This window comes from Panthera onca, chromosome A3 (genome assembly GCF_046562875.1).
Source record: "Panthera onca isolate mPanOnc1 chromosome A3, mPanOnc1 haplotype 2, whole genome shotgun sequence".
NCBI classification, from domain to species: Eukaryota; Metazoa; Chordata; class Mammalia; order Carnivora; family Felidae; genus Panthera; species Panthera onca.
In genome coordinates this window covers 37,901,586-37,929,575 of record NC_138341.1, presented here as the reverse complement: position 1 = coordinate 37,929,575, position 27,990 = coordinate 37,901,586, and the positions used below count along the sequence as shown (strand labels likewise).

Genomic DNA, 27,990 nt, shown 5'->3' with positions numbered 1-27,990 from the left:
CCTCATACTCCTGGATTTTTTTCTCTCTCTTTTTCTCAGCTTCTTTTTCCATAATTTTATCTTCTAGTTCACCTATTCTCTCCTCTGCCTCTTCAATCTGAGCCATGGTCATTTCCATTTTATTTTGTAGCTCGTTTATCGCATTTTTTGCTCCTCCTGACAGTTCCTTAGTCCCTTGATCTCTGTAGCATTAGATTCTCTGCTGTCCTCTATACTGTTTTCAAGCCCAGCGATTAATTTTATGACTATTATTCTAAGTTCACTTTCTATTTATATTGTTTAAATCCCTTTTGATCAGTTCGTTAGCTGTTGTTATTTCCTGGAGATTCTTTTGAGGGGAATTCTTCCGTTTGGTTATTTTGGATAGTTCCTGGAGTGGTGCGGAACCGCAGGGCACTCCCCCTGTGCTTGAATAACTCGCGTTGGTGGGTGGGGCCACAGTCAGACCTGATGTCTGCCCCCAGCCCACCGCTGGGGACACAGTCAGACTGGTGTGTGCCTTCTCTTTCCCTCTCCTAGGGGCGGGATTCACTGTGGGGTGGCATGGCCCGTCTGGGCTACTTGCACACTGCCAGGCTTGTGGTGCTGGGGATCTGGCGTATTAGCTGGGGTAGACAGGCAAGGTGCATGGGACGGGAGGGGCAGGCTCAGCTCGCTTCTCCTTGGGTGATCCGCTTCAGGAGGGGCCCTGCAGCAGCAGGAGGGAGTCAGGCCCACCGTCGGAGGTGTGGGTCCGCAGAAGCACAGCATTGGTGTTTGTGCGGTGCCAGCAAGTTCCCTGGCGGGAACTGGTTCCCTTTGGGATTTTGGCTGGGGGATGGGCGAGGGAGATGGCGCTGGCGGGCGCCTTTGTTCCCCGCCAAGCTGAGCTCTGTCATCCGGGGCTCAACAACTCTCCCTCCCATTGTCCTCCAGCCTTCCCGCTCTCTGAGCAGAGCTGTTAACTTATAACCTTCCAGATGTTAAGTCCCGTTCGCTGTCCAAACACACTCCGTCCGGCCCCTCCGCTTTTGCAAGCCAGATTCGGGGTCTCTGCTTGGCCAGCCGCCCCTCCGCCCCGGCTCCCTCCCGCCAGTCCGTGGAGCGTGCACCGCCTCGCCGCCCTTCCTACCCTCTTCCGTGGGCCTCTCGTCTGCGCTTGGCTCCGGAGACTCCGTTCTGCTAGTCTTCTGGCAGTTTTCTGGGTTATTTAGGCAGGTGTAGGTGGAATCTAAGTGATCAGTAGGACGCGGTGAGCCCAGCCATCTTCCCCCTCCTGTTTCAACCATAAGAGACTCTTAAATACAGAGAACAAACTGAGGGTTGCTGGAAGGGTGTTGGGGGAGGGGTGGGCTAATGGGCAATGGGCAGTAAGGAGGACACTTGTTGGGATAAGCACAGGGTGTTATATGTAAGTAATGAATCACTAAATTCAATTCCTGAAATCATTATTACACTCTAAGTTAACTTGGATTTAAATTTTCAAAAATAATAAATTTAAAAAATAATACTAAAAAAATAATAATAAGATAATAGACCCAAGAAACAAGAGCAAAATACTATGGGGGAGAGAGGAAGGAGAATATTCAAAGAACAAGAAAATATGATAAGAGAAATGAAAACTTAATAAAAGAGTTGGAGATAATATTAAGCAAATCTCCCAGAAAGTAATCCAAAAGCATAAAGATAGGATAGAACCAATAAGAATATTAGAGGACAGGTTCAAGAGAGTAAAAAGGTGAAAATAGAGATTCCAGAGAAAAGGAAAGGATGGAAAAAAACTGAGAGAAAAGGCACTTAATCAAATAATTAACAAAGTTTTCAGAACTTGAAAAACAAGAGTTTTCAGATTGTAATGAAATATAGTGAATAATGAATGAAAAAGACCCCCATCATGAGATTTCAGAACACTGGAGATATAAAATATTCCAGATAGAAAACAACAGTCACATGGAAATATTTGGGTATTTGAATGGCATCAGACTTCTCAGCAACAATATTGGAGGCTAGAAGAAAATGAAGCAATGCCTTCAAAATCATAAGGGAAAACTAACTTCAACTTAGAATTCTTTTTTTTTTTTTTTTTAATGTTTACTTACTTTTGAGAGAGACAGAGACACAGCGTGAGCAGGGGAGGGGGAGAGAGAGAGGGAGACACAGAATCCAAAGCAGGCTCCAGGCTCTGAGCTGTCAGCACAGAGCCCGATGCAGGGCTCGAACTCACAGACCTGAGCCAAAGTTGGGCACTGAACCGACTGAGCCACCCAAGCCCCCAGCCTAGAATTCTTTGTCCAGCCAAACATTAGCCTGCCATGCACACACATGTGAAGCAAATGTGACAAAACATTGAGGACATTGTCTGAGGAAGATGAGTATGCAGATGTTCATTGTGCTATTCTTTAGACTTATCTGTGTGTTTGAAAATTTTCATGATAAAATGGATGAGGAGAGGGCAGAAGGAAGAAGAACACAATTTCACACTTAATTCAAAGTTTCTCACCTTCCCCTGCTCAGCCTGACCTATGGCTCTAGGAAGGGAAAAATGTCTATTCCTTCACTCTTTCCTCCTTCCCCTCCATCTTCTACCCTACCTCCCCTGACCCGGAATCTAGGAATAGGCAGTGGGAAATGGAGAAAGCCTTCCATATCTGGGACTTGCCAGAGAGACCAAGCCTCCTCAGGGGGTGGGAGTATCCTGCTGAGGTCTAAGTGGTACTGGTGCTTGGATACAACTTGTCCAAGCAGGTCAGACGAGTGGATGGGGCAAGCAGCAGGAAGTCATTCACTGGCATGAGCTGATCTGTATGCAGGGGTGGGAGAACTTGCAGAGGAATCAGCCATGAGAAAACAGTGTGGCATCCTTCTTTAGTAGATGCCTTTGTTGTGGTGCCTGGGTGGCTCAGTCAGTTAAGTGACCGACTCTTGTTTTCGACTCAGGTCATGATCTCACGGTCACTGAACCCTGCATGGGGCTCTTCTGCACTAACAGCGCAGAGCCTGCTTGGGATTCCGTCTCCCTCTTTGCCCCTTCCCTTCTCTCTCTCTCTCTCTCTCAAAATAAATAAACTTTAAAAAAGCTAAATTTTAGGGGCACCTGGGTGGCTCAGTCAGTTAAGCATCAGACTCCAGCTCAGGTCATGATCTCACAGTTTGTGAGTTTGAGCCCCACATCAGGTGAGCTCAAGCCCTACTTTGGGTGAGCCTCACTTGTCTCTCTCTCTCTCTCCAACCTTCAAGGGTTTGCACTCTCTTTCTCTCTCTCTCTCTCTGCCCCTTGCTCACTTGTGCCCTCTTAATTAATTTTAGCAGATGTCTTTGCTCAGGCACAGGAAATCACAGAGGAAGGAGGCTTATAGGAGTTATTTCACCAGAGACTCTGTGACCCATGGATGTAAGAGTACCCAGGACACAGAGGAAGGCAGTAGGGATGCGTTCTTTCCTCTTCAACACAAACGCAGAATAGCCCTGGTGCCAGTACACCTACACACAGCCCCTCTGGGAGACAGGCCTCTGGTGAAGACATCAGCCTTCTCGGTTGGTCCCTGCAGCAAAGCCAGTGTTGTGCCTAAAGCATCACAGGTAGCTCAAAGCAGCAACAAGGGCGGCACCATGTGAGTACCAGCTGCCAGACTGGTTTATATGTGAGACAGCCTCAGAGAACTCAGCGATAAGCCAGGTGAGATCTGCAGGATGAGCCTCCGAGGTCCTGGTCATAAGGGAACAGGGGCCAGGGAAGCTGGAGCGAATTGTTACTACACTTCCTTTACATCCACACAGTTGTGAGGCCCACAGAGTCTTGTTATTTTTCTATGAATAGTCTTTTAGCAAAAACTGCACAAATTGAAATTGTACGATGTGATCATTGTGACAAAAGCATATACCCATGAATGAACATATCCATTACCCCCAAAAGTTTCCTCATACCCCTGTACAACCTCCCCTCCCCATCCCTGCACCCCAACATCAGACAACTACTAGTGCTTTCTGTCCCATAGATGAGTTTGCATTTTCTAGAATTTCATATAAATGAAATCATACAGTGTGTACTCCTTCATGCCGGGTTTCTTTCAGCATAACTATTTTGAGATTCATCCATATTGTTGCATGTATCATTAGTCCATTCCTTTTTATTGCTGAACAGTATTCCATTGTATGAATGTACCACAGTTTGTTTGTTCATTCACTTGTTGATGACATTGAGTTGTTTCCTTTTTAGTAATGACACATAAAGTTGCCATGAATATTCCTGTAGGAATATTTGCATAAAAACATGCTTTTATTCCTTGTGGGTAAATAAAAACCTGGCAATGGAAGGGCTAGCCCGTATGGTAGCTATATGTTTAACTTTTTAAGAAACTAACAAAGTGGGGGTGCCTGGGTGGCTCAGTCAGTTGGGAGGTCGACTTTAGCTCAGGTCATGATCTCATGATTTGTGAGTTTGAGCCCTGCATCGAGCTCTGTGCTGCTGACAGCTTGGAGCCTGCTTCAGATTCTGTACCTCCCTCTCTCTCTGCCCCTCCCCCGCTCACACTCTTTGTCTGTCTCTCTCAAAAATAAATAAACATTAGAAAAAAATTTTTAAAAAAAGAGGGGCGCCTGGGGGGGCTCAGTTGGTTAAGCGTCTGACTTCGGCTCAGATCATGATCTCACGGTTTGTAAGTTCGAGCCCCATGTCAGGCTCTGTGCTGACAGCTCAGAGTCTAGACCGTGCTTCGGATTCTGTGTCTCGTTCTCTCTCTGCCCCTCTCCCACTTGTGCTCTGTCTCTCAAAAATAAATAAATGAAAAAAAAATTTTTTTAATAAAAGAAAAGAAACTATCAAACTGTTTCCCAAAGTGTTTGTACCATTTTGCATTCCTACTAGCAGTGTATAAAAGTCCTAGATCTCTTCTATCCTCATCAACACTTGGTATGGTCAGTCTTTCTCATTACAGACACTCTTAGAGGTGTATAAGGAGGCCCAGAGAGTCTAGAGTTACATTGGTATCTTCTTCAGCACCCAGAACAGTGCCAATCATGGAGGAAAAACCTGTTTTTTGATTGATCAGAATTTTACAGTAAATGGAATCAGTTACAAGCTGGTTTGGCCGGGCCTTATCTCTGGAGACAAGCTTGCTGAGGATTTAAAAGAAGAAAAATCTGGTTTACCTCTGCTCCACTAGAGAGCCACTAAGGCCCAATCCATGAGAAGTAGAGGTCAGCCCACCCTGTCCTTTACACCCGAAGTATTTGCAAGTCCACTGTATTTCAGGAGGGCCCGGGGCTCACTGACCCTGCACTGTAGAGAGTGACTAGCCCAATGAGGGGTCTAAGAAGAAACAAGCTGGGTGAGGAACAGGTAGAGAAGACTCAGGGGAGCACATAACAGACGTCTCACATTTCTGAGGGGCTCTCCTACAGTACCAGAACATCTTTGCAACTTTGAGGGCATACCTTGGATAAACAGATGGGACTCACAGAGTAGCTCATAGCTTTTGGTCCACCAGAGGAAGAACATCAGCTCTCCAGCTGCAGAGGGGGCTGCTTCACAAAGTTACAAGAGTCCCCTCTCTCAAATCAGCCTCGTCTTTGCAGAAATGCAACCGACGGTACTCTCATACCCTGAGGAAGAGGTGGGACTAGGAAAATAGCTCCTAAATTCTAGAAAGTAGGTCAGGCTCATACTAGGAGTTTTCTAAAGTCTTCATTTAATGAAACTGAAGAGTTGAAACAGAAAATGCTAAATTAGTCTTTAACAGAGATTGCATTAAGGCAACCCAAGTGGACGGCGATAAAGTTCTAGGGCCTGGCTCAATTATAGTGGTGACAGCTGGGTCAGAAGATTTTCCAGAATATTAAGTAATGCTGAGCATGAGGCCAGCTCAGATGGAGAGAGAAAAACTGGAAGGACTTTGTACAGGGGTCTACTACCCAACAGCCACGAAGGTATCCAATAAAAAGAAAAGCTCACTTCCCACCCGTGCCACCTTCAAGAGTCCAGAAGAGAATATTCCTAAGGCCAGAGGAAGCTCTCTTCATAAAAGTTTCACAGAAAATTGGGAAAGACATTTTTTAAATGTTTTCAATGTTTTTTAAATGTTTGCAACATGTTTTAAATGTTTTGCTTATTGTGACAAAAGTAATATATGTTTGTTGTAGACATTTTTTAAAATAAGGAAGATCACAAATAAGAAAATGAAAACATCTGTGATCCCACTACCAAAATATTTCTGTTGTTGACATACTGGTGGATATAGAACCGGTCTTTTTGGTTTTTATAAAATGGAATCATAACACATATACTGCTCAGTAACTGAAATGCAGACCAAAGTGGAAAAAAAAATATTTACTTCATTTGTGTCAATTGGTTTACATTATTATTTTATGAAGAGCTCTTAAAAGCTAACAATAAAAGTTGAACTCCTTTAATTAAAAAGGTAAAAGTCATTAACAGGAAATTAATGAAATGTTTTTTAGAGTGAAAATAGCCAGCACTGATGGAAGGGTGGAGAAGCAGGCACTTTCACACAATGCTGGTAGCAATGTAAAAAGACACAATCTTCCTGGAGGGCGATTTGGCAATAGGGTACCATAAACTTGGGACCCTCAATTCCCCTTTTAGAAATTCATCCTAAGGAAATTTATCCCCAGGATTAGATAAATTTGCTTTTATTTTCTTGTGTTAATTTTATTTCTTTTTTTTTTCCCCTATGTTTAAGCCTTTTATTTATTTGGAATTTAATTTGGTATGAAGAAGAAAATGTAATCTTTTAATTTTTTTTATTTTTCCAAATGGTTCACTGGTTCCCAAACACTACTTATTAATCAATCCACACTTTCTGATTTTACATAGCGGAGTTTGGCTTTAAAATGTAATCCACTGCCTCTCGGGCTGCATTTGAGGAAATCCTGTTTCTTCCCTCAGACCCATGAGACAGTGAATATGTCACTTCCCCTTTTTTCACTTTGTTTCTACGAATTCCTTCTTTCCAAAGTCTGCGAGGCCACTAGTTCAGTTCTCTAGAAATTTCCAGGGCCCGAACAAAGCAGAACTAACTAATATGGGGAAATCTGGGAAATGTTTACCTATTCAGTTAAGTTTATCCTATATGGTGACTCAAACTATCCACAGACTAAATCATCCTTTTTCTCCCCAAACCATTTCCTCCTCTAGATTTCTCTATTTCTATTGTCTTGATGTCATCCTAGAGTCTTCTTTCTGCTCTCCTGAGCACCCAGGACGTATCACATCAGTTCTTCCTTTCCTGTACGGGCCTCTCAGGTCCATTCCCTCTGTGGCACCCCATAGCTGCTTCCCTCAGCCCAGGCTCTCCTCGGAGTCTGTCACCAGGAGGAGCAGACCAATCTTCCAGATTCACTCATTTCCTGGACTAATCCATTAAGCTCACCACAGTGAGAATCTTTAGCATCACGTCAGTACTCTGCTCAAAACACTCGAGGTGTTCCTTGTTGCTCATAAATGAAAGTCTAGACATCACACACTAGGCGAGGCCCACTGCAATTTGATCCCACCCCACCTACCTCTCCAATCTTTTCCTATTCCAACATAGCGTTCCGTCTCTTAAATATTACACTAAATGTTTCTTTCCTCTTCTATTTCTAGTCTGAACAGGGTTTAAGGATATTTATTCAAGTATTGAACAAAGTGTTATACTGCCTGATCTTAATTTTGTAAATTGTAAATCTCATTGCACCTTAATGCCCACGCATTTGCTTTTCTCAGTGGGTCAGCAGTGCTCCTAAAAGCAAAATTCCCAGGCCCAAAGTAAAGCCATGCTTTTTTCCAAGCTCATCTTTTAAAAGACATAAATATCTGCAAGTTGCGCCACATTAAGTCCTGGAAATTTTGCATCAAAGATTTACCAGATCACTTTCCTCCAAGTCAAGAAGGATCTGGGGGCACAACAGGACACTGGATGATTCAAAATAAAGTGCTGAAACAAGGTCAGAAGAAGCTGGAAGGAGCAACGAGGTGAGCCCCAAGTGAGCCAGCCATGTTCCTGGCTGCACTGGCAAGGGTGCACCACACCAACTGCATCTCCACATGGATGGACCAGCGCAGTCAGCTGTCTTGACTCCCAGGACACCACATTCCACATTTCTTCCCGACATGCCTGGCCTCTTCCCGGTCACCCTGACTGCCACTCCTGGGTGCACACATGCTGACTGGTGGGTGTGCTTCACTTCCACACCCAGCCCTGGGCCTCTCACCGACTCCCAAGATGTCCATGCCTCTTCCAAGCTCCAAATTCATGCATGTAGGTCCCATGGGATTTGCCTCATGGGATCCTCACAAGCCACACCATTTTCTCCAATTCTGCCAGCATTTCTCTCAGAAAATTGTGTTTCAGTATTCCTCATTGCTGCTTCCAGGATACATAGAACTTAAATATCCATCTAAGGGGGTGCACTTTTCTTTGAGCCGTCTATATTCCTCATGCCCCACCTCTAACCAATCACCAAGTTGTGATGATTCCACACTTCTCATAATTCCAATGTATCCACTCCCCTCCATCTCCACTGCCACAAGTCCAAAGCCATCCTCATTTCTCACCCAGACAGTTCATTAGCCTTCTCCCCAGATTTGCTCTCTCCTCTTTAGAATCCAGACAGATCTTTTTATTTGTTTTAAGTTATCTATTTATTTATTTTGAGAGAGAGAAAGAGAGGGAGAGCACAAATGGGGGGAGGGAGGGAGGGGGAGAGAGAGAGAGAGAGAGAGAGAGAGAGAGAGAGAGAGAGAATTCCAAGCAGGCTCCACACTGTAGTGCATAACCGAATGTGGGGCTCGAACCCACGAACCACAATATCATGACCTGAGCCGAATCCAAGAGTCAGATGTTTAATCGACTGATCCACCCAGGTGCCCCTCCAGACAGATCTTTTAAAAACACAAAACTAAGTTTGCCACTTCCCTGCTTAAAACACTTCAAAACTGCCTTCGGAATAAATCCAATGTCCTTAATCTGTTTACAGGTTGCCTATGACCCAGCTATGCCTACCTCTTGAGCAGTACCTCCTACCATTTTGCCCCTCAGTCTCTAGGCTTCTGCCACACTGGCCCTTTTTAGCTTCTCTAATACCACCAATAAACTACCTTTGGGGCCTATGCACATGCAGCTCTCATTGACTGAGACACAAATCTCTTTCCCTACATCTACCTGCACCTTCATCTGGCTAAATCTTACCCTTCCCATCCATGATGTTGCTTTCTCAGAGAGACTCATTGTGACCTTTCAGACTAGATTAGGTTCTCCTCCCTGCCTCCACCCCCCGCGTATATCTCTACAGCATCCCACACTACCCTTTTCTTAAAAACCACCACAACTATGATTATATGTGCTTCTCCACTAGCACAGATGTTCTGTGAGGTTCAGAACTGGTTTGTCTCAATCACCACTCAGTTCTTGGCTCCAAGAATGTTTCTGGATCAAGGAGCACCATCTTCTATGAATGACTGCGTGAACTGATAATCCTTAATAATTATTCCAGTCTCATATAACCACTACAGACAAGCTTTCATTCTACTTAGAATTCCTTTAACTATAACCTGATTTTTGGTTAGCCACATTTGAAATTGCCTGCAGCAAATCTGTTTTTCGTTCTATGCCAAGGAGGGGCCTGGACCAGCAGAGTAAAGAAAGGTCTAAATTCCAAAGATAGCAGAGAGGGGATAAATCCCAAAGGGGACACAGTCTAAGCAAAGATATAGAATCAGGAGAATGTTGGACATTTGCGGAGAAAGGAAACTAACACTAAATTAAACACTCTCACAAACACAACCTCATTTAATCCTTCCTAAACCCTATGGAGTAAGAATCATTAGTCCAGCTTTATAGATGAGGCAACCAAAGTTCTAAAAGCTAAGCAACTTGCCCAAGGCCACACAATAGGAGACACTGACATGAAATGCTATGCCTTATGCCTTTACTCATCCTATTTCCTCAGCCTGGAATATCCATTCTCCACTATCTCTTCAAACCTACCTCTTCAAGTCACACCTAAAATGCAATCTCCATGAATTCCTCCCTAATTCTCTGTGTTAGCTTTAGCCACTCGCTTCCCACCTGTCTGTTCTGCCTCTATTATAGGACTTTGCCCTACAGTCATCTGCACAGATCTTCCCCACAAGTTGAAAGCTTATTAAGGGTAAGTGAGGTTCTTTGCCACCTCCCTCCCACGGCTTCTAACACAATGCCTCACAGTGAAGCAGATTCCCAAGCTGGCTTCAGGAAGGTTTCATTCAACTCTGCTCTGTGGGAACTCCTGCTCTCCTCTGCACCCCAGGTCCTGAGTCCAGGCCCTCTCAGTCTGCTCTTCCTCTCCCAGGGGAGCTACAGTGCCTTTGAGCAATGCTGAGGGGGATATGATGACCTACTGGGAACTGCACTAAGATCCCATGGAGGGCAGAGTGCAAAAACAAGAAAGTTAAGATCACGTTTCTTCCTCGGATGTTCTTTTTTTTTTTTCATCAAAATACTCCAAAACTGGTCTAGCCTCTTGACTCTTAAGGGTAATCAAGGCCCCAGATGATCCTTTATCTACATCAAGCCTGAGTCCTCATCAATGGAGTAAAACTGTCATTTCCTTCTAATTTATCAGCAACTGTTATATATTTCTGTATTAGAAATGGAACTTGTTTCTATTTATACTCAGAGTGACAAATCAAATTGGCCAGTGAAGTAATGAAAAAGCATGTACTCATTTGTAACGCAACTATACATGTGACAGAGAAAGACTCTACAAAAGAATAGTAAGGAATGAATCTAGGAAGGTCCTTATGTAACCAAACATAACACTTCAGGAGCACAGAGGTAGCATTGAAAGGGCGGGCCTACGACGGCCGACTCCATCTTGTTCTGTGTCCTTCACCTTGACCACACCTCCTCCCCTTGAGTAACTCCCCCCCCCCCCCCTCACCTGCCTAACAGGACTCGGACCCTTCCCCAGCCAATCGGCTGAGGCCATAGCCATTACCTCACCAACTGCCCCTAGGCCCCAATAAAACCTTTGTCCTTTTGAAACGCGCTCTCTCCCCGGTATCTCACCGCTGCGTCGGTGCAGGTAGGGGATTGAGCTCGAGCTAGCTCGAATAAAGGCTCTTTTGCTTTTGCATCGGACTCGGCTCCCTGGCGGTATTTGGGGATCACGAATTCTGGGCATAACAGCATGAAGCAGACCATGGTCATGTTCGGGGTAGTCATGAAGTATGGAATGAACAGCAACAGCTGGAAAAATCCCAGTAGTCATCCAGTCCAACCTCTTCTTCTCTTTATAGACAAGGAAAGCTCTGAGACATGTAATAATGTCATAGGTCACACAACAAGTGGTTAGGGTCAAAGCCAGATCCAAGTCTCTTGCTTTTCTTGCTTTTCCAACCACCCTGTGTGCCACACTTGCCATTTCCTGCCCTGTGCCACAGTTGCTCTAATTAGGGGCCCATCCTCCCAGCAGCCAGGAATTCATACCAAAAGGAGGGAGGAGAGAACCATGCATACGCTTTGCTATTGATTATTTGTATGCAAATAAGTCAGCTTCACATTATAATGATGTTTATATTGATGCTTATTAAAAAATGCTTCAAAAAACTATAAAGCACCATATAAATGTTAGATGTTTAATGTAATTGTTATGAGATTTCTATCTGGGATGTTAGCTCAACAGTTTATCACTGGCCGTTTTATTTTCACAGCTAACATATCTTTCTATCTGGAAGCAGAATTTGGCCAAAATGAAAGCATCTGATTAGGTTCTTGATTCACCTTATCTGAAAATTCATCTCCCAGAGAGTGGAGAATGTTATAAGAGGACTACCAATCCAGACACATTTCTGTACAAGAAGGAATCAATTCTGTGAAAGAGGAATTTTGAGATAAAGTGCATGTCACCTTGGAGTCTGTAATAGAGAAGGGAAAGATAGTTAGTCATAGTAGTAGTCACAATAGGTCAGGTTATACCACAGTAACAAATTCTGATATCTCAGTGACTTCACACAATTAAGGATCTGTTTCTCATTCATGCAAAGTCAAATGCAGGTTGTTCTAGTCTCTTGCATTTGCAACCACACCTCATCCATTTGTAGCCACACCGTCTGGGATATGTGACTTCCAAAATTGCTGCATCAAAGGAAGTTGGAGATGACAGAAGCACTCACTGGCCCTTGATTGCATAAGCCTAGAAGTAAAACACATCACGTAGCACTTCCTGCTCACAGTGCTTTGGCCAAAAAAATCACGTGTCCCTAATCCAACTGCAAGGGAGACTAGGAAATGACGACAGATATTTACCAAGTAATCCCACAAATGGATTTTTGGTAAGTAGAGCCTACCACATACATGTTCCCCAGATTTTAGCAAAGCAAGTACTGAAATGCTCAGAGTATCCCATTTGTATAAAAACAAGTGTATATATGCCTTGAAAAAAGAAAGAATGAAAGAAAATACATCAAAATAGTAATAGTGAATACCTCTGCTTATTTAATTATTTATGGGTTTTATTTTCTTTTTATATTCTGTATATTTCCCTAGCAATATTTAATAATCATGTTTTAGAATCCAAAACAAGTAATCCAAGTTTGTTTTTTTTAATTGTGAAACAAGTTCAGACCAGAAACAATTATGACTCCATGAGGAAAAAGACTCAAAAGAAAAGGGAATTTCTTTACAGTGCCCTTCTGATTAGACAATCACAATTAGCCAGCAAGAAGAATAAAGTGAGACGGGCATGGACTTGACACAGGAAGCACTCTGATGAACTCTGATTTTAAAGTGCACCTGTGAAGGGGCACCTGGGTGGCTCAGTCGGTTAAGCGGCCGACTTCGGCTCAGGTCATGATCTCACGGTCCGTGAGTTCGAGCCCCGCGTCGGGCTCTGTGCTGACAGCTCAGAGCCTGGAGCCTGTTTCGGAGTCTGTGTGTCCCTCTCTCTGACCCTCCCCCATTCATGCTCTGTCTCTCCCCGTCTCAAAAATAAAACGTTAAAAAATAATAATAACTAAATAAAGTGCATCTGTGAAAGACCAAAAGAAGGGCACAGTGCCAACGGAGAAGGCAAAGAGGGGGCACAGCCCTATGGGCCACCATCCCAAGAGAAAAGAGAAAGGGACTTTAGAAACAACAACAACAACAACAACAAAGCACATAAATTAGGGAACAAAACAGCTAAGGCAAAGAGAGGGAATCACAGCCTAATGGGGATTTGGCAGCTCAACATGAAGCTGTCCCTTCCTGCTACAGGTTTGTGCCAACTTGAATTCCTCTATTACAGCCACAACCATCCTCTGCTCCCTGAGTTGCCAGAGCACTTGTCCAAAGTTTACCCAAAGTTGAATGGGTAAAGACCTTAGTGAGCTCTACACAGGACCCTGATTGTCTAGCTCTTACCGCCCTTCCCATCCTCATCTTGCCACTTCCACTGCCCCTGCCTCTCTGAGCTCCAGCCTCAAAGCTCTACTTTCACTTATTTGACCCCACAACCTTTGCTCAGCCTAGAATTTTCCCTCCTCCCTCCCCACTGAACTGCCCACTCCCAGTCTAAGACTAGCTTCTTTGTTCATGGCCTTACTAAACTTATCTCAGCTTATCTGCTTATTTAGGGGATTATTGTTGAATGCTTTCACTGGTTGTGTTCACTTGAATGAGGTTTCATTCTTTTTAGCTCCTTTTTTTACTTTTGGGTGAGAAGTCATGGGAGACCTTGTTTCTTCAGCTTTCCCCTCTTTACTGAGAAGCCAGTGTCACTAGGTAGTCTGGCATTTTGAACTAGAAATTACGAAATGGAGTTTTCATCTTCATTCCCACACTCACACAAACTCTCCATGTGACCTTGCAGCCCTGACACTTCCTCTCTCTCAGCCTGTTTCCACTTTTATAACGTAAGAGTTTAACCTAGATAGTGTCTCCGGTGCATCCCTCAATATATCTTTCTAGGTCCTTCAATAGACTAACAAGACAAGGCAGAAAAACTTAGAAATTAAAAAGAGCAAAGAAAAGGAAGATGTCACACTAAAAAAAAAGAGACAGCCCATAGTTGCTTGAGTCAAGGCTCTGAATCTCATTTCTGCAATTTGGTAACCTCGAAATCTTACACAGATTGGTTGGTTAATCTCCCTGGACTTTGACTTCCTCTTCTGTAAAATGTGATAAGAATACCTACCTCACAGGTTTGATGAGAGGATTAAATGAGATACTGTATTATAATACCAGAAGGCTATGTTATATGTTAGGTCCTTTCCTCCTGCTTACTGTCATGGAATTTAAAAGCAGGTTATAATTAAATAGGCCATGAGTTAAGACAAAAGGCTCAATTGCTTCTGTACATAATGGTTTATGCATACTTTATTCCTCTGAAGAGGCTTTCTACAACCTAAAAACAAATCACTGCATCCCCTGAAAATTCACAGGGAAGAGTCATGCTTATTTTTTCATTCAAGCAATTCTGTCAGATGCAACTACCTGCAATGATTTTAAAGTTGGTCCCAAAGATGTTTATAGATGTTTCTTATCTTCATGGTACAATGGCAAGAACATGGCTAAAGTCCATATCCAGACTCCACCACTGACCATGTGCTCAACTATGTTGATCACTTTCACCGTTTTCCTATATGTCACAGAACCAAATACGTCTCATTGGAGGAGAAGGGGAGAGGGCCAGGAGATATTTCAAACCATTTCTTTTTTCATCTTTTTTTTCTTTGAAACGAAAAAATCTTAGAATCAATAAATTACAGGGTGTTTGAGGCTGGAAAGACCTTTAAAGATGATCTTTTTCAGCCCCATTGCTTGGTGTTTGGTGGAAGTAAGAGGGATGAGCACCTAAATGCCGTGGAAAGAGAAGACTGGACTTGGAACAGAAAAGTGAGTTAGAGTGCTGGCTCTGCCTGTTTTGTGACTGTAGGTTGGCCACTCAACCTTTTCAGGGCCCTCAACTGTGAAAAGGGACAGTAATCACTACATCTGTGGGTAAAGTGTGGGGCCAATGAGACAACGCAAGTGAGAGCTCTTTGTGAAGTATAAAACAGTTTTCAAATGAAAAGCACCACCATGACTCTTTGGACTCACAGACTCCAGGCTTCTAAAGCGTATCCACTCACCTGCCAAAAGATATCATCTCATCTTGCATACTTAATTTTGTGAATCCTGGAAGAAAAATGCTGATCTAACAAAGACTCTGGCACAGAATAAGTACAGAATAAATTTCTTTTTTCTGAATGATGTAAGTGAAAATGACTAAAGAAGAGTTTTTGAAGCCTCCTCAGGGTCAAGAGATGGGTACTTAAAGCCCCAAGGTCCCCGTCACAGGACAGCCCCCCTAAACTCCCAGGCTCCCATAGAGCTCTACCTAGCAGGTTTCTCTCCCTAGGAGGATGATCTGGTGGTCAGACTTACTTACAAGTCAGTCTTGGTACACGCAAACAGAAAAGTAAGTTCCCCCCAAAAAGTGAGGACTTCTTACTCTCTAAACCTCACCCACTTTGTTCTTCCTTTAAAAGCCAGTTTCCGGGGCACCTGGGTGGCTCGGTCGGTTACGCGTCCGACTTCGGCTCAGGTCATGATCTCGTGGTCCATGAGTTTGAGCCCCGCGTCGGGCTCTGTGCGGACAATTCAGAGCCTGGAGCCCGTTTCAGATTCTGTGTCTCCCTCTCTCTCTGCCCCTCCCCTGTTCATGCTCTGTCTCTCTCTGTCTCAAAAATAAATAAACGTTAAAAGAAAAAAAAAATTTTTTTAAATAAATAAATAAAAGCCAGTTTCCAAAAAAGGTCATAGGAAGGAAAAAGTTAAGTGAAACCTCAATCTGAATTGGCTGTCTAGAAACTGGGCCATTCTCATTGTCTACAACAGAGGAGGGGCATAGGACAGGATGGGCGTTACCACTAATGGTAGAACCAAGGATGTTTTCCTGGATTACCAAACAAGTGCTATACGTTACTCCCAGAAACTAAATATCTGCAGGGTTTCAAGCGAGGTCTTCACCTGAAAATGTCCTCCCTGTTGAATTTTCAAGCCAATATTTTCATAAGAACTATATTTCCTTCAGTGAACGAAAGCGTTACAATGATGACTATACAGCTTCCCAAATGACAGAGCCATCATTAACATTGTTACTATTTTTGTTTAGTTGCATCTCCATAGCAGTCCACACTCACAGTGTGCTTTGCAATTGTTTCTTAGTAATAGTCCTCACAAGATCTCCAGGAGGCAGAGGGAATAACCAGGACTGTGTTGCCTGAAGGAGAACCACAGATGTAGAGAATTGGCTACCGTCACCATTCAAAGAAGGATCCACCCTGAGACACCCAAGATCTGCCCCAGTCTGGTCCTAAATTTACATTGCCTACATCCAGGACACATCAGTTCTGTGGCTCTTGTTTATAGCTATTGTGACACCGGGTCTATGACCAAGAGGATCTGGACAGGCAATAGAATCAGAATCAGAGATTTTGCACTTAGGATAGACCTTAATGATCATGTAAACCAACTCCATTACTTACCATGAAACGAGACCAGAGAAAACATTTTATCCAACTCACACAAGCCACCTTCCTCCCAGTTCTGAGCTGTTTTGCCTTTTCATGCCACGTTACTTGGCAGTGCCTCGTCTTTCTCTCTTTACCTTTTGCTCCCCTTCTCTACCCTCTTTTTCCATCCATTTTCTTTATTTAAAACTTACATGGCTTGGGGCGCCTGGGTGGCTCAGTCTGTTGAGCGTCCGACTTCAGCTCAGGTCATGATCTTGTGGTCTGTGGGTTCGAGCCCAGCGTCGGCCTTTGTGCTGACAGCTCAGAGCCTGGAGCCTGCTTCGGATTCTGTGTCTTCCTCTCTCTCTGACCCTCCCCTGTTCGTGCTCTGTCTCTCTCTGTCTCAAAAATAAATAAACGTTTAAAAAACAAAACAAAACAAAATAAAACAAAACTTACATGGCTTAAGCTCCAACCAGGATACCTTCAACATTTATCTGCCAAGAATGTGGTGTTCTATCACCTGAACCGGGCCAGTCTCAGGATACCCAAAAAGTCTTTGATAATAACAGCCAGGCAACACTGATGTAGTGTCGTAGCTGAGTCCCCTCCCCTTCCCTCAACCTCCATTCTCAAATCCAGCCACCAGCTTTTGGCCGGGGCCTTGCCCATATTTCCTGAGTCACACTCCTTAGGTTAATTCTAGAAAAGATCAAACTTCTCTTTGGGCCCTGATGGAGGGGCACTTTGCTATAACATGGCCAGTGCAGAGAGTTCTCTCCTAAAGCTGTCACTTTGGTAGGAAATGGGTTAACGGTATTCAGAGGAGTAAGAAGATTAAGACTTCTGTGGGTATCATTTTTCTCTCCCCTACCCTGCCCCAACCAGGAGGCTGTCTCCTGACACTGAGAATGATTTATGCCTATTCAACCAAACCTCCCTCTCCAGAAGAGACAGATCATCTTCTCTCAGAGCCAACCCTCATCTGCCAGAGGCTGCCAAGCAGTCCATCAATTCATACTCAGCCCTGAGGTACAAAAAAACAAATTTAGCTAAAACACAAGCCACAGCTCCCAAGCTCCTTTCCAACTCCAGCCATCTAGAAGTCTGATTTTAGGAGTTCTCCCCTCCTCCCCACCGTACGTTTTTACATTTCCTGCCCTTCTTCCCTTTTTCTAAGACCGCATGCTTACAACTGTTCAGAACAAAGCAATAAATAAATGAAACTTATTAGTTTCATTGAATTAGTTCAATAAATGAAACTTCTCTAACTTAAACCAAGTTAGAAACTCCCGGAATCTCTACAGCAACACTACTACCAAGTACGCAGTGCGTCAGTATTTTGGCCAGTTTCCCGTTAAAGGAACATAAAAAACATACAAAACAATTCTTCCCTGTAAATTCCCGGGTGACGCACACAGACCACGCCTACTTCAAGAAGACAAAAGGCCAAGAAGCCTGACAAGGGCCAAGTCTCCAGGCAGAGAGGGAGTCATTTCATTGGCGCTTGAATCAGCAAAGGTATTGTCCTTATCACATCTTTGACTTTTAAAATATATTTTGCTTTTCTTCTTGGCTGTTGTCTCTCAAACCGCCTTCTCTGAAGATTAAGCCTCTTCCTTCCTTTCTTCCTTGGTTTGGTGTGTGAGTTAGAATCACAGTCAGATTTCAGAGAAGAATTCTTCCTGTTGATGGGGAACTGAGGGAATTGGCTTCATATGAGGGCACTGGTGAGAACAGCTGAGCCTTCCTTTGGAGGGAATCTGGACTACCAAACTATTAGGAGAAAACTGGAAATTTCCAACTCTCTCTCTTGCATCTATGCAAGGCAAATACCTCATTCTTGTGGGGGGTTTTTCTTTAATTTATCCAAGTTTTCATTGAATGCCTACTGTGTACAGTGTATTGGGTTGGGCACATAAAACTACCAAGTTTCTAAAAGAAGTTAATAATCCAGTAGAGGAGGCAGATACGTTTGCAAATAACTCAAGGGAGTGAAAAGAAGAATGGGGAAAATGCTGACTGTGGGCTAAGTCATTCATTAGGTTTCTCAAGAAGCACAAAGCACAGGTGGCTCCCTTTTCTGGCATTTGGTTCAGTGGCTGCTAGGCTGACGGCCACTGGTATTCTCTGTTGCAGAAGTCAAGATGGCCAAAGTTCCTGACCTCTTTGAAGACCTGAAGAACTGTTACAGGTAGGAAATCAATTCTATCTCTTATGATTTAATGAAGGGATCCAGGTACATGAGAATCCACCTCAGAGTTAACAGTAAGTAGCATGGAGCCCGACTGGCAAAAGTATAGAGATGTGTCCTACTGCTGAAGTCAGGGCAGGTTCAGTGAAGATCCAGAAACAGTAGGTACCCCACATGTTAAACTAAGATGGCACTAACAGGGAGGCCACCTTTTCAGAAAAACTATTTTTACAGTCTGCTGTGTCTTAGTGAATTTCAACATCTACTTAGACACAGCCTCAGTCAAGTTCACATGCTCTGATACAGTATTGGGTTTTCATGGACTGCCAGAGAGAAAAACCATTCTCAGGAAAACTTCTGGATCTCAATCTGGAACGGGCAATGGCTAAACAGCAATTTTAGCATGTGAATGCACATACACAGTCTAACCTCATTCAGACATAAGAGTAGGGTAAGTGAATAAAATTTAAAGAATACTTTAAACAAACATGGTATTCCCATTACCTGTTAATATACACTAACACAAACTAGGCTATCAAAATGTTGCTATACTAGTTCCCAAGTATAAACTATTAAATTTATTTTAGTGAACACATGAAAGCAATGTGTAACACATGACCTATTTGGCTAAAATTAAAATAAGGTGCCTCGAAAGCATTTCTTTTTTGAGGAGGTTAACATTTTTCCCTGAAATTCAACTAGAACTCTTCAATTTGTTAGCCAAGGCCCATTTTTATAGACAAAGTTCAAGGCCTGTCCCGATGATTCCTAATTCCAAATTAGTGAGTCACAAATTACTGTATACATGTACGTAAATGTATAGAAGTCCTTAATTTTCTTAGATGACAGTAATGACCAGGTGTCTGTTACCCAAAGCTAATGTGGTCACTAAAATACATTGCCTGGTGACTGCAGTGATGTAAAACACAGAATTACATTCTCATTATCTTGTTTGGCAGTGAAAATGAAGAATACAATTCTGAAGTTGACCATCTCACTCTGAATCAGGTAAGAAAATGATGTAATTCTTATGGGATTGCTATTCTTTTTTTTTAAGTTTATTTATTTTTGTTTTGTGTGTGTGTGTGAGAGAGACAGAGAGAGAGAGAGCAGGGGAGGAGCAGAGAGAGAGAGAAACCATCCCAGAAAATAAAAATAGATCATACTAAGAGTTAACCACTGCCACCACTATGGTATGTTCCTTAAAGTCTCTTCTAGGTACATACACACATAAGAACAATTATTAGGATTATATCATATATAATTTTATATTCAGCTTTTTTCACTAGCAATACATCAAGGGCATTCCAGAGTACCGTGAACTATGAGATCACGACCTGAGTCAAAACCAAGAGCTGGAGGCTTAACCAGCTGAGCCACCCAGATGGCTCACAGGATTGCCATTCTTATGCAGTATTTTTTCTACCAGAACAAAACAGCAATAACTTGAATCCTCGATGTTTTGGTTTCACCCTTACTAGAGGTTCAGAGACCTGCAACTCTCCCTCCTATGTGAGATCAACTGCCTCTCTACACTGACAGTTGATGGCACTGTCCATTCTCAACAGACTTTCCTAGGGAAAGGTGGGAGGGAGGTAGAAAAAGAGGAGAGTTTGGGGAGGGAGGGAAGAAGAGAGGGAAGCGGGGAGAAGACTGATGAAATAGAGACCCTTCCACCAAGTCTACTGAATACAACTTCTACTGAAAGGGATCTCATCCTATGACCATATGCAGCCCCTCAGTTTCCATGTTCCTTCCTCATAGAAATCCTTCTATGATGCAAGCTATGACCCACTTCATGAGGACTGTACAGATAAATTTATGTCTCCGAGTACTTCTGAAACCTCCAAGACATCCCAGCTTACCCTCAAGGAGAGTGTAGTGATGGTGGTAGCCAATGGGAAGATTCTGAAGAAGAGGCGGTTGAGTTTAAATCAATTCCTCACTGCTGATGACCTGGAAGCCATTGCAAACGAAGTAGAAGAAGGTAAGAAGTCAAGTGCAAATAATATCTTTGTTTTCCATTTTTAAGAACCTGGAGACAACAGAGCACAGGAGAAAATAAAACCTAGAATCAGTAACAAGAGGGCAACCAGGCATTAGTCTGGTAACTACAAGGAAGGAGAAGATACTTTCATCCTTCTCCAGTAGGGAGGGAGCAGCAGTGGTCTGAGTCTATAGAATACTTCCTCATGGGCTTATAGATAAAGGTCATGTAGCTTTTATCCTTATGGCAGAAAGCTGTCATATACTGTTAGTAGGTGACTATTTACAAGCTACATTCCTCCAGATAATAACTCTGTCCCCATTGGGCAAGTCACTTAACCTTTCTGTGCTTCAGTTTCCTCTACTGTAAAATGGAGATGATCAGAGTCCCTACTTGTTAAAATTAAATGAGTCAATACTTGCAAGCTGCTGGACTAGAATAATGCCTGGCATGGAAATACCCACTAAATGTTAGGTATTGCCATTACCCCTACTCCTATTCCTCCTACTTGCTACTACCTTTGTTAATACTACCAATACTGCTAATTGATTAATGGCTGCATTATCTCTACACTTTATGACAATCTTACATTCTCGTTTGACAGATGAGGAAACTAAGCTCAGTTAGGTAAGTCACACAGTGTGTAAGCGGGAGAGCTTTAAACCAAATTCAGTTCTGATTATAACACTTAGGACTATTCTCCCACGCGTCTACTATACAAACCTCTACATGAAACATAAGCCCAATATTTTTCAGATAATAGCTTTTTAAGATAACAGGTAAACCCTAATACACATTCAGCCAGAAAACTGGAAGATACAAGAAAATGTAAAACAGAAAATAAAAATAGTTCATGCTAAGAGTTTACCACTGCCACCACTATGGTATGTTCCTTAAAGTCTCTCCTAGGTACATACACACATATGAACAATTATTAGGATTATATCATATACAATTTTATATTCAGCTTTTTTCACTTAGCAATATATCAAGGGCATTCTAGAGTACCAATTTTTCAACATTATAAGTAATATAACAATGAACATCCATATCAATAAATCGTCATTTTTTTTTTTACTTTTTTTTAAAAAGTTTACTTATTTATTTGGAGAGAGAGAGCAGGGGAGGGGCAGAGAGAGGGAGAAAGAGAGAATCCCAAGCAGGCTCTGTGCTGTCAGCACAGAACCCGACATGGGGCTCAAACTCATGAACCATGAAATAATAACCTGAGCTGAAAACAGATGGATGCTTAACTGACTAAGCCACCCAGAAGCCCCAGTAAATCTTCGTTTTTATCACTATTTATTTCCTTGGAATAGATTACTAGATGTAAACTTACTCAGAGCCATGAGGATTTGTGAAGCTACTGATATATCCACTATTCAGAAAGGGGGGTAGACATTTAGACCTGCATGTCCAGTGACATAGAATTCTTAACATATTCATTTTTTCTCAGAGTATATTCATTTGAAAAATATAGATGGTGAATGTTAGCAGTCTTCCTGGTTTCTTAGAAACCTCCAAACAACCAAAATGAAAATACTTCACAAATGATCTCTTTTTAAAAAAAATACTGCCTAAGGAGTTGAAGTTTAAAAAGAAATAAGTAATCACAAAGATAATCCTAGAACCAACTCCGCTGACTGGGTGGCTTCACTTCTCTCTGTTTCTTCATCTGGGTTGGAATATTCTTAATGTCTCTTCCGTAGCTACTTTTGATGCTTGTATTAGAGTAGAAATATCATCTGTGTTTGTACAAAGACATCAATCTGAGCTTGTGATAATGGTTTTAGAAATCATGAAGCCCAGATCAGTAGCACCCAACTTCTATAGCAGTGAAAAATACAACTATCAGAAGATCATCAAATCCCAATTCATCCTGAATGACAACCTCAGTCAAAGTGTAATTCGAAAAGCAGGGGGAAAATACCTCGCAGCCGCTGCATTACAGAATCTGGATGATGCAGGTAAGTGGGCACTGAGTAGTAAGCTTTCTGATGTAGTATCTCTTAGATAGTCTTCTCCTCAGTTTTAAAGATGAGGAAACTGACTCCCAGAAATATGAAATGACTTACCCAAAGTTACCCAGAAGCCAATGAGGGGCAATCACTCTCCATTAGAAAGCCTGCTGATCAAACTGAGAAATAAGCACCAACTAAAAAGAGTCATCATCTCTGATAACATAACTGTGAAGCGAAACATCCAATAAGCTGAGAATATTTTGGGGAGGATGAAACTTAGTGTCCAAGAAACTTAGCCACACAAATCCAATTTCCATGTTGTACATATTTTAGCTTCAGGACATGTCATCGGCATACAAAATTATTTTCAGAGCTCCACACGGGCTATTTGGCAATAAACAAACGGGGCTCCTTCTAATTGGACATACTTCAGAAAACATACTTTCCACTCAGACATTTACAAATTATTTTGTGTTCTATTTTCCTACTTAATATTATCTCAGGTAATCTTCCCACATATTGAAATAGTATATATATTTGCCATTTTAATGGCACTGGAATATTCAATCATGTTGCTATGCTGGTCCCTTAGGTTTGCTCCAAGTAATTCTATTGCAAAGATTATTGTATATATAATTTTTCCCTAGGAGGTTATTTCTTTGGAGCATATCCCAAAAAAGGAACTCTTAGGTTCCTAGGGGTGAATAATTATCCAACTCTTATTAAGCACTGTTCTCTGAGGAAAACAACTACTTTTCACTAGCACTAGTAACATGATCGTATCAGCTTCCTCAAACCCCTCCACTTTAGGTTATAATGAACTCATGGGCTCACAAGTTGAAGGGTCTTGTCCCACTAATGTAATTACAAGAGATTCAACAAATAGCCCCCAAGCATTCATTCAACATAGAAAATTCTGAAGACATCAACCAAGTATTTACCTGTCCAGTAAAAGCGGCAGACATTGTGAAGGATACAAAGATCTATGGAATTTCATTCTAGTGTTTACATCATAGTTGGGGACCTAACTACACACACACACACACACACACACACACACACACACACACACAATTTACATAACATGGGATTTTATTCAAGTACAATGGATTTACTTTCTTTTTTGGCTTTTTTCTTTGCCAGTGAAATTTGACATGGGGGCTTATACATCAAAAGAAGATTCTAAACTTCCTGTGACTCTCAGAATCTCAAAAACTCGACTGTTTGTGAGTGCTCAAAATGAAGATGAGCCTGTATTGCTAAAGGTCAGTCGTCCTCAGTCTCCAATTGACCTCCATTTACATCCCATATGTTTGTGACTGATTCCAATAGACAGACACCCCTAGCACGGTGGCACAGTCCTCTTCTCTTCCTACCACAGTTTCCACCTGTCCACCTGCCCCTACCTGCTACTTCTCACCTATCCCCAGAGGCGCTTCTATGCAGGATCTATGAGAAGGTAAAAATGGCAAGAGTGAATAAAAGGGAAATTACCTTCTTCCTTCTTTTTCCTTACCCTACCTGATCCTAGTCACTTCCCATCCCAGGGCATCCATTTATTCTATCCATCTTGAACTCTACCATCTGAGCTATATGATGGTAGGCCTTAGGACAATGGGGCCTGCTTCTAAGAAACTCAAAAAAGCCAACTAGGAGCAGACAGTATGAATCACCTGCCTTTGGGCACAAGCAAAAATCTGGGAGCCAAGACTGAAGCCCTGGCCTTTGACTCTATTGCCTCTCTCTCTTCATGGGTGCCAGCATTATCCCTCATCCCAGCCCCATCTCCACTACCACCTTTCCCTCAAGCATACAGACACACACACACCCACGATAGCCTTTAGATGTTTTCTCCACTGATAGGAGGTGACTCTTATTTAGTAAATGTATAATGCAAACCCCCAACTCCAACCAGGATTTTTGTGGGTGCATGTATTTCTCCACGTGGGTTAAGTGAGGTAAAAATGATATCTACAGACGAGGGCAGTATCTTCCTTCATGAATTCATTCAACAGGCATCATTTATTGAGAGCCTTCTATTTTTCAAACATAGTGCCAACAGCTACGTAGACCGTGGTGAGCCAAAATCCCTAGCCTTATAGAAGTTGTTCTTCTGGGGGACACAGACAGTAGACAAGCCAAAAAAACCAGCAAAAAGTAAAAGATGCTGTAAAGCAAATGAAAAGGGTGCTGAGATAGAGAAAAATGGGAGAGTACTCTTTACATAGGGAGGCAAGAGCAGAGCTCCCTGTGAGATCTGATAGGAGCATGCCTTGCAAGGGGGCAGGTAAACATGGGCATTCTAAACAGAGGGATCTGAGTGCATCTGGGCTCTATACCTTCAAGAGTTTAAAGGCCACCTTCAGAGACCAGAAGGAACATTGTAGAACTGAGGCACTGTGAGAAGGAGGAAAGATAAGCAGAGGCTAGTGTTTGTGGAGCCTTGCATTTGGGTTTCATTTGAGGTACAATGAAAAGTCATTAAAAAGTTTCAAATAGGGAAGTGTCCCGACCTCACTTATATTTTCTAAACTAGAGAATAGATCACCAAGAAGGCAATGAAGAAAGCACAAAGCTCAAATAGGAGGTAATAATAACAATCATGGAACTGGGGGTGGTGAGGCAGATAAAAAGAAGTAGACAGAAACGGTTATGTTTCAGAGATAGAAGCAACAGGAGGTAGGAGAGAAAATACATTTACTTAGATGGGGAAAAAGTAGGAGAGGAATGAGTTTGGGAAATAAATTCCTTGTTGGCATTGAAAACTCCAAGGAAACCTCAAAAGGATAATCGGTTGCTTTATTTTTTTTTTTAATGTTTTATTTATTTTTGAGACAGAGAGAGACAAAGCATGAATGGGGGAGGGGCAGATAGAGAGGGAGACACAGAACCGGAAGCAGGCTCCAGTCTCCGAGCCATCAGCCCAGAACCCAACGCGGGGCTCGAACTCAAGGTCGGTGAGATCGTGACCTGAGCTGAAGTCGGACGCTTAACTGACTGAGCCACCCAGGTGCCCCAATATAATCGGTTGCTTTAGATTAAAAAGAGCACAGAAGAAGCATATCAAGTTGAAATTTGAATTTTACTTTTCCATGAAAGTATTATTAGATTCTATTCATACTCGCAAGAATAGTACAGTCTAAAGAGATCGCAATTGTCATGGAGTTAGTTGCTGTTACACTTGGAAATGTGTGTGTGTGTGTGTGTGTGTGTGTGTGTGTGTGTGTGTGTGTGTTTTGGGTTTTTTAAACTTTTAATTGTTAGCTTAAATATGGAGATAAACATCTCTAATAATAAATTATTTTTCCAAAGATATGATCAGCACACTTAGAGGTCAAAATGTTTAGAGGTCTCAGAATTGCTAGTGCTCAGATTTTATGCAAAATGCCTTATGCTTATGTTGAAGGCAGGACAAGAACAATGTTCTACCCTACCTTCCAGGATACAGTAAGACACGACTGTCATTGGCAATCCTCATGAATAATTTGGATTTCTCTCCAGTTACTTAAGGAAGTTAGCTATTAAGTGTGTATATGGTGTAGACTGGCCATACATCTAACAGGCATGTAATAGATGCTTGCTGAATGAACAAATGAGTGAAGAACCTATCATCACATTACAGAGTCACAGTCCTAAAGTGCTATATTTCTTACAAAGGCCAAATGTCAAGGGATTGCACTTCAGTTCTTTGTCTAGAATCTTGTTTTCTAACATATCTCTGTTCTCCTAATTACAGGAGATGCCTGAGACACCCAAAACCATCAGAGATGAGACCAACCTTCTCTTCTTCTGGGAACGTCATGGCAGTAAGAACTACTTCAAATCAGTTGCCCATCCAAAGTTGTTCATTGCCACACGGGAAGAAAAACTGGTGCACATGGCAAGAGGGCTACCCTCTGTCACTGACTTTCAGATACTGGAAACCCAGTCTTGACTCTGGAGTCTACTTACTTGTGAAGTGTTTACAGTCCATATGTACTATGTACATGGAGGAGTCAAATCTTTTACTCTTAGTCACTTGATGAGCATGTGCTGAGCCTTTGTAATTCTAAATGAATGTTTACTCTCTTTGTAAGAGAGTGAGCAAGCTCTAATGGAACCAACATCAACATATAATGTTGTTTGTTATTTAAAGAATACCCTATACTTGAAATACAAATCAAAACCACTATGAGATACCACCTGACACCTGTCAGAATGGCTAACATGAACAACTCAGGCAACGACAGATGTTGGCGAGGATGCGGGGAAACAGGATCTCTTTTGCATTGTTGGTGGGAATGCAATCTGGTGCAGCCACTCTGGAAACAGTATGGAGGGTCCTCAAAAAACTAAAAATAGAACTACCCTACGACCCAGCAACTGCACTACTAGGCATTTATCCAAGGGATACAGGTGTGCTGTTTCAAAGGGACACATGCATCCCCATGTTTATAGCAGCACTATCGACAATAGCCAACGTATGGAAAGAGCCCAAATGTCCATCGATGGATGAATGGATAAAGAAAATGTGGTGTATATATATACAATGGAGTATTATTTGGCAATCAAAAAAAATGAAACCTTGCCATTTGCAACTACGTGGATGGAACTGGAGGGTATTATGCTAAGTGAAATTAGTCAGTCAGAGAAGGACAAACATTTTTGCCTTCACTCATATGAGGACTTTAAGAGACAAAACAGATGAATATAAGGGAAGGGAAACAAAAAGAATATAAAAACAGGGAGGGGGACAAAACAGAAGAGACTCATAAATATGGAGAACAAACAGAGGGTTACTGGAGGGGTTGTGGGAAGGGGGATGGGCTAAATGGGTAAGGGGCACTAAGGAATCTACTCCTGAAATCATTGTTGCACTATATGCTAACTAATTTGGATGTAAATTAAAAAAAAAAAAAAAAAGAACACCCTATACTTTGCAAACCACCAATCAATTTAATTATTCTTCTTCATAACAATCTTGGGAGAACTAGGGCTACTTGATATGGCTACCAAAAAGACTCTACCCATATTACATATGGGTTAAGTAAGTGAGGCATAAGAAATACCCACACAGCAGTTGGAATGAGAAGCCATTTGCCCAGGATTTCATTCCAACTGCTTGCCTTTAAATTGCTGATGGACCCTTAATCAAATACTATAAGTTTCTGGGACTTAGTTTGGTTATCTTCAAAATGGAGGGGGTGATACTTATACCTTTCCTGCCTCAACAGTATTTTATGCCAATCAATGAGATCAGTTTAGTAAAATGCTTTTTGAATGAAAATTTTGAGCCTCAAGAAGTCAAGTGTAAAGTATTTATTATTTATGTACATATATATTTATGAATATATTTTTAAGATAATTATAACATGTTATTTTATTTATGGCAATTATTTGTATTCTTGGAGTATGACTGATCATCCTTAACAAC

At 42.2% G+C, this 27,990-nt stretch overlaps 2 protein-coding genes across 15 annotated transcripts in view; one reads left to right on the top strand and one right to left on the bottom strand.

Annotated features, from left to right (window-relative positions):
- IL36G (interleukin 36 gamma) overlaps positions 1–27,990 on the bottom strand; it is a 172,844-nt gene that overhangs the window by 136,492 nt on the left and 8,362 nt on the right. For 5 of the 13 annotated variants that reach the window (XM_078444702.2, XM_078444703.2, XM_078444701.2 and 2 more), the window contains exons 1-2: positions 20,495–20,579; positions 16,648–16,833 (exon numbers count right to left, since the gene is read on the bottom strand). Coding sequence is in view for 1 of the 13 variants with exons in the window: in XM_078444700.2 (XP_078300826.1) it covers positions 16,648–16,649 (2 nt within the window). In the remaining 12 variants the exon portion in view is untranslated. The other 8 variants (XR_013554722.2, XR_009616412.3, XR_009616417.3 and 5 more) reach the window with 6 other exon arrangements.
- Positions 17,710–27,482, top strand: IL1A (interleukin 1 alpha). 2 transcript variants are annotated; one of them, XM_060655041.3, is made up of 7 exons: positions 17,710–17,956; positions 18,575–18,629; positions 19,589–19,637; positions 20,394–20,616; positions 22,410–22,583; positions 23,721–23,842; positions 26,314–27,482. In XM_060655041.3, exons 2-7 carry the CDS (start codon positions 18,583–18,585, stop codon positions 26,509–26,511), a joined length of 813 nt encoding a protein of 270 aa, XP_060511024.1. In that variant the 5' UTR covers positions 17,710–17,956; positions 18,575–18,582; the 3' UTR covers positions 26,512–27,482. The 2 variants fall into 2 exon arrangements, with proteins under 2 accessions (XP_060511024.1, XP_060511028.1); XM_060655045.3 differs by lacking the exon at positions 17,710–17,956 and adding an exon at positions 17,982–18,165.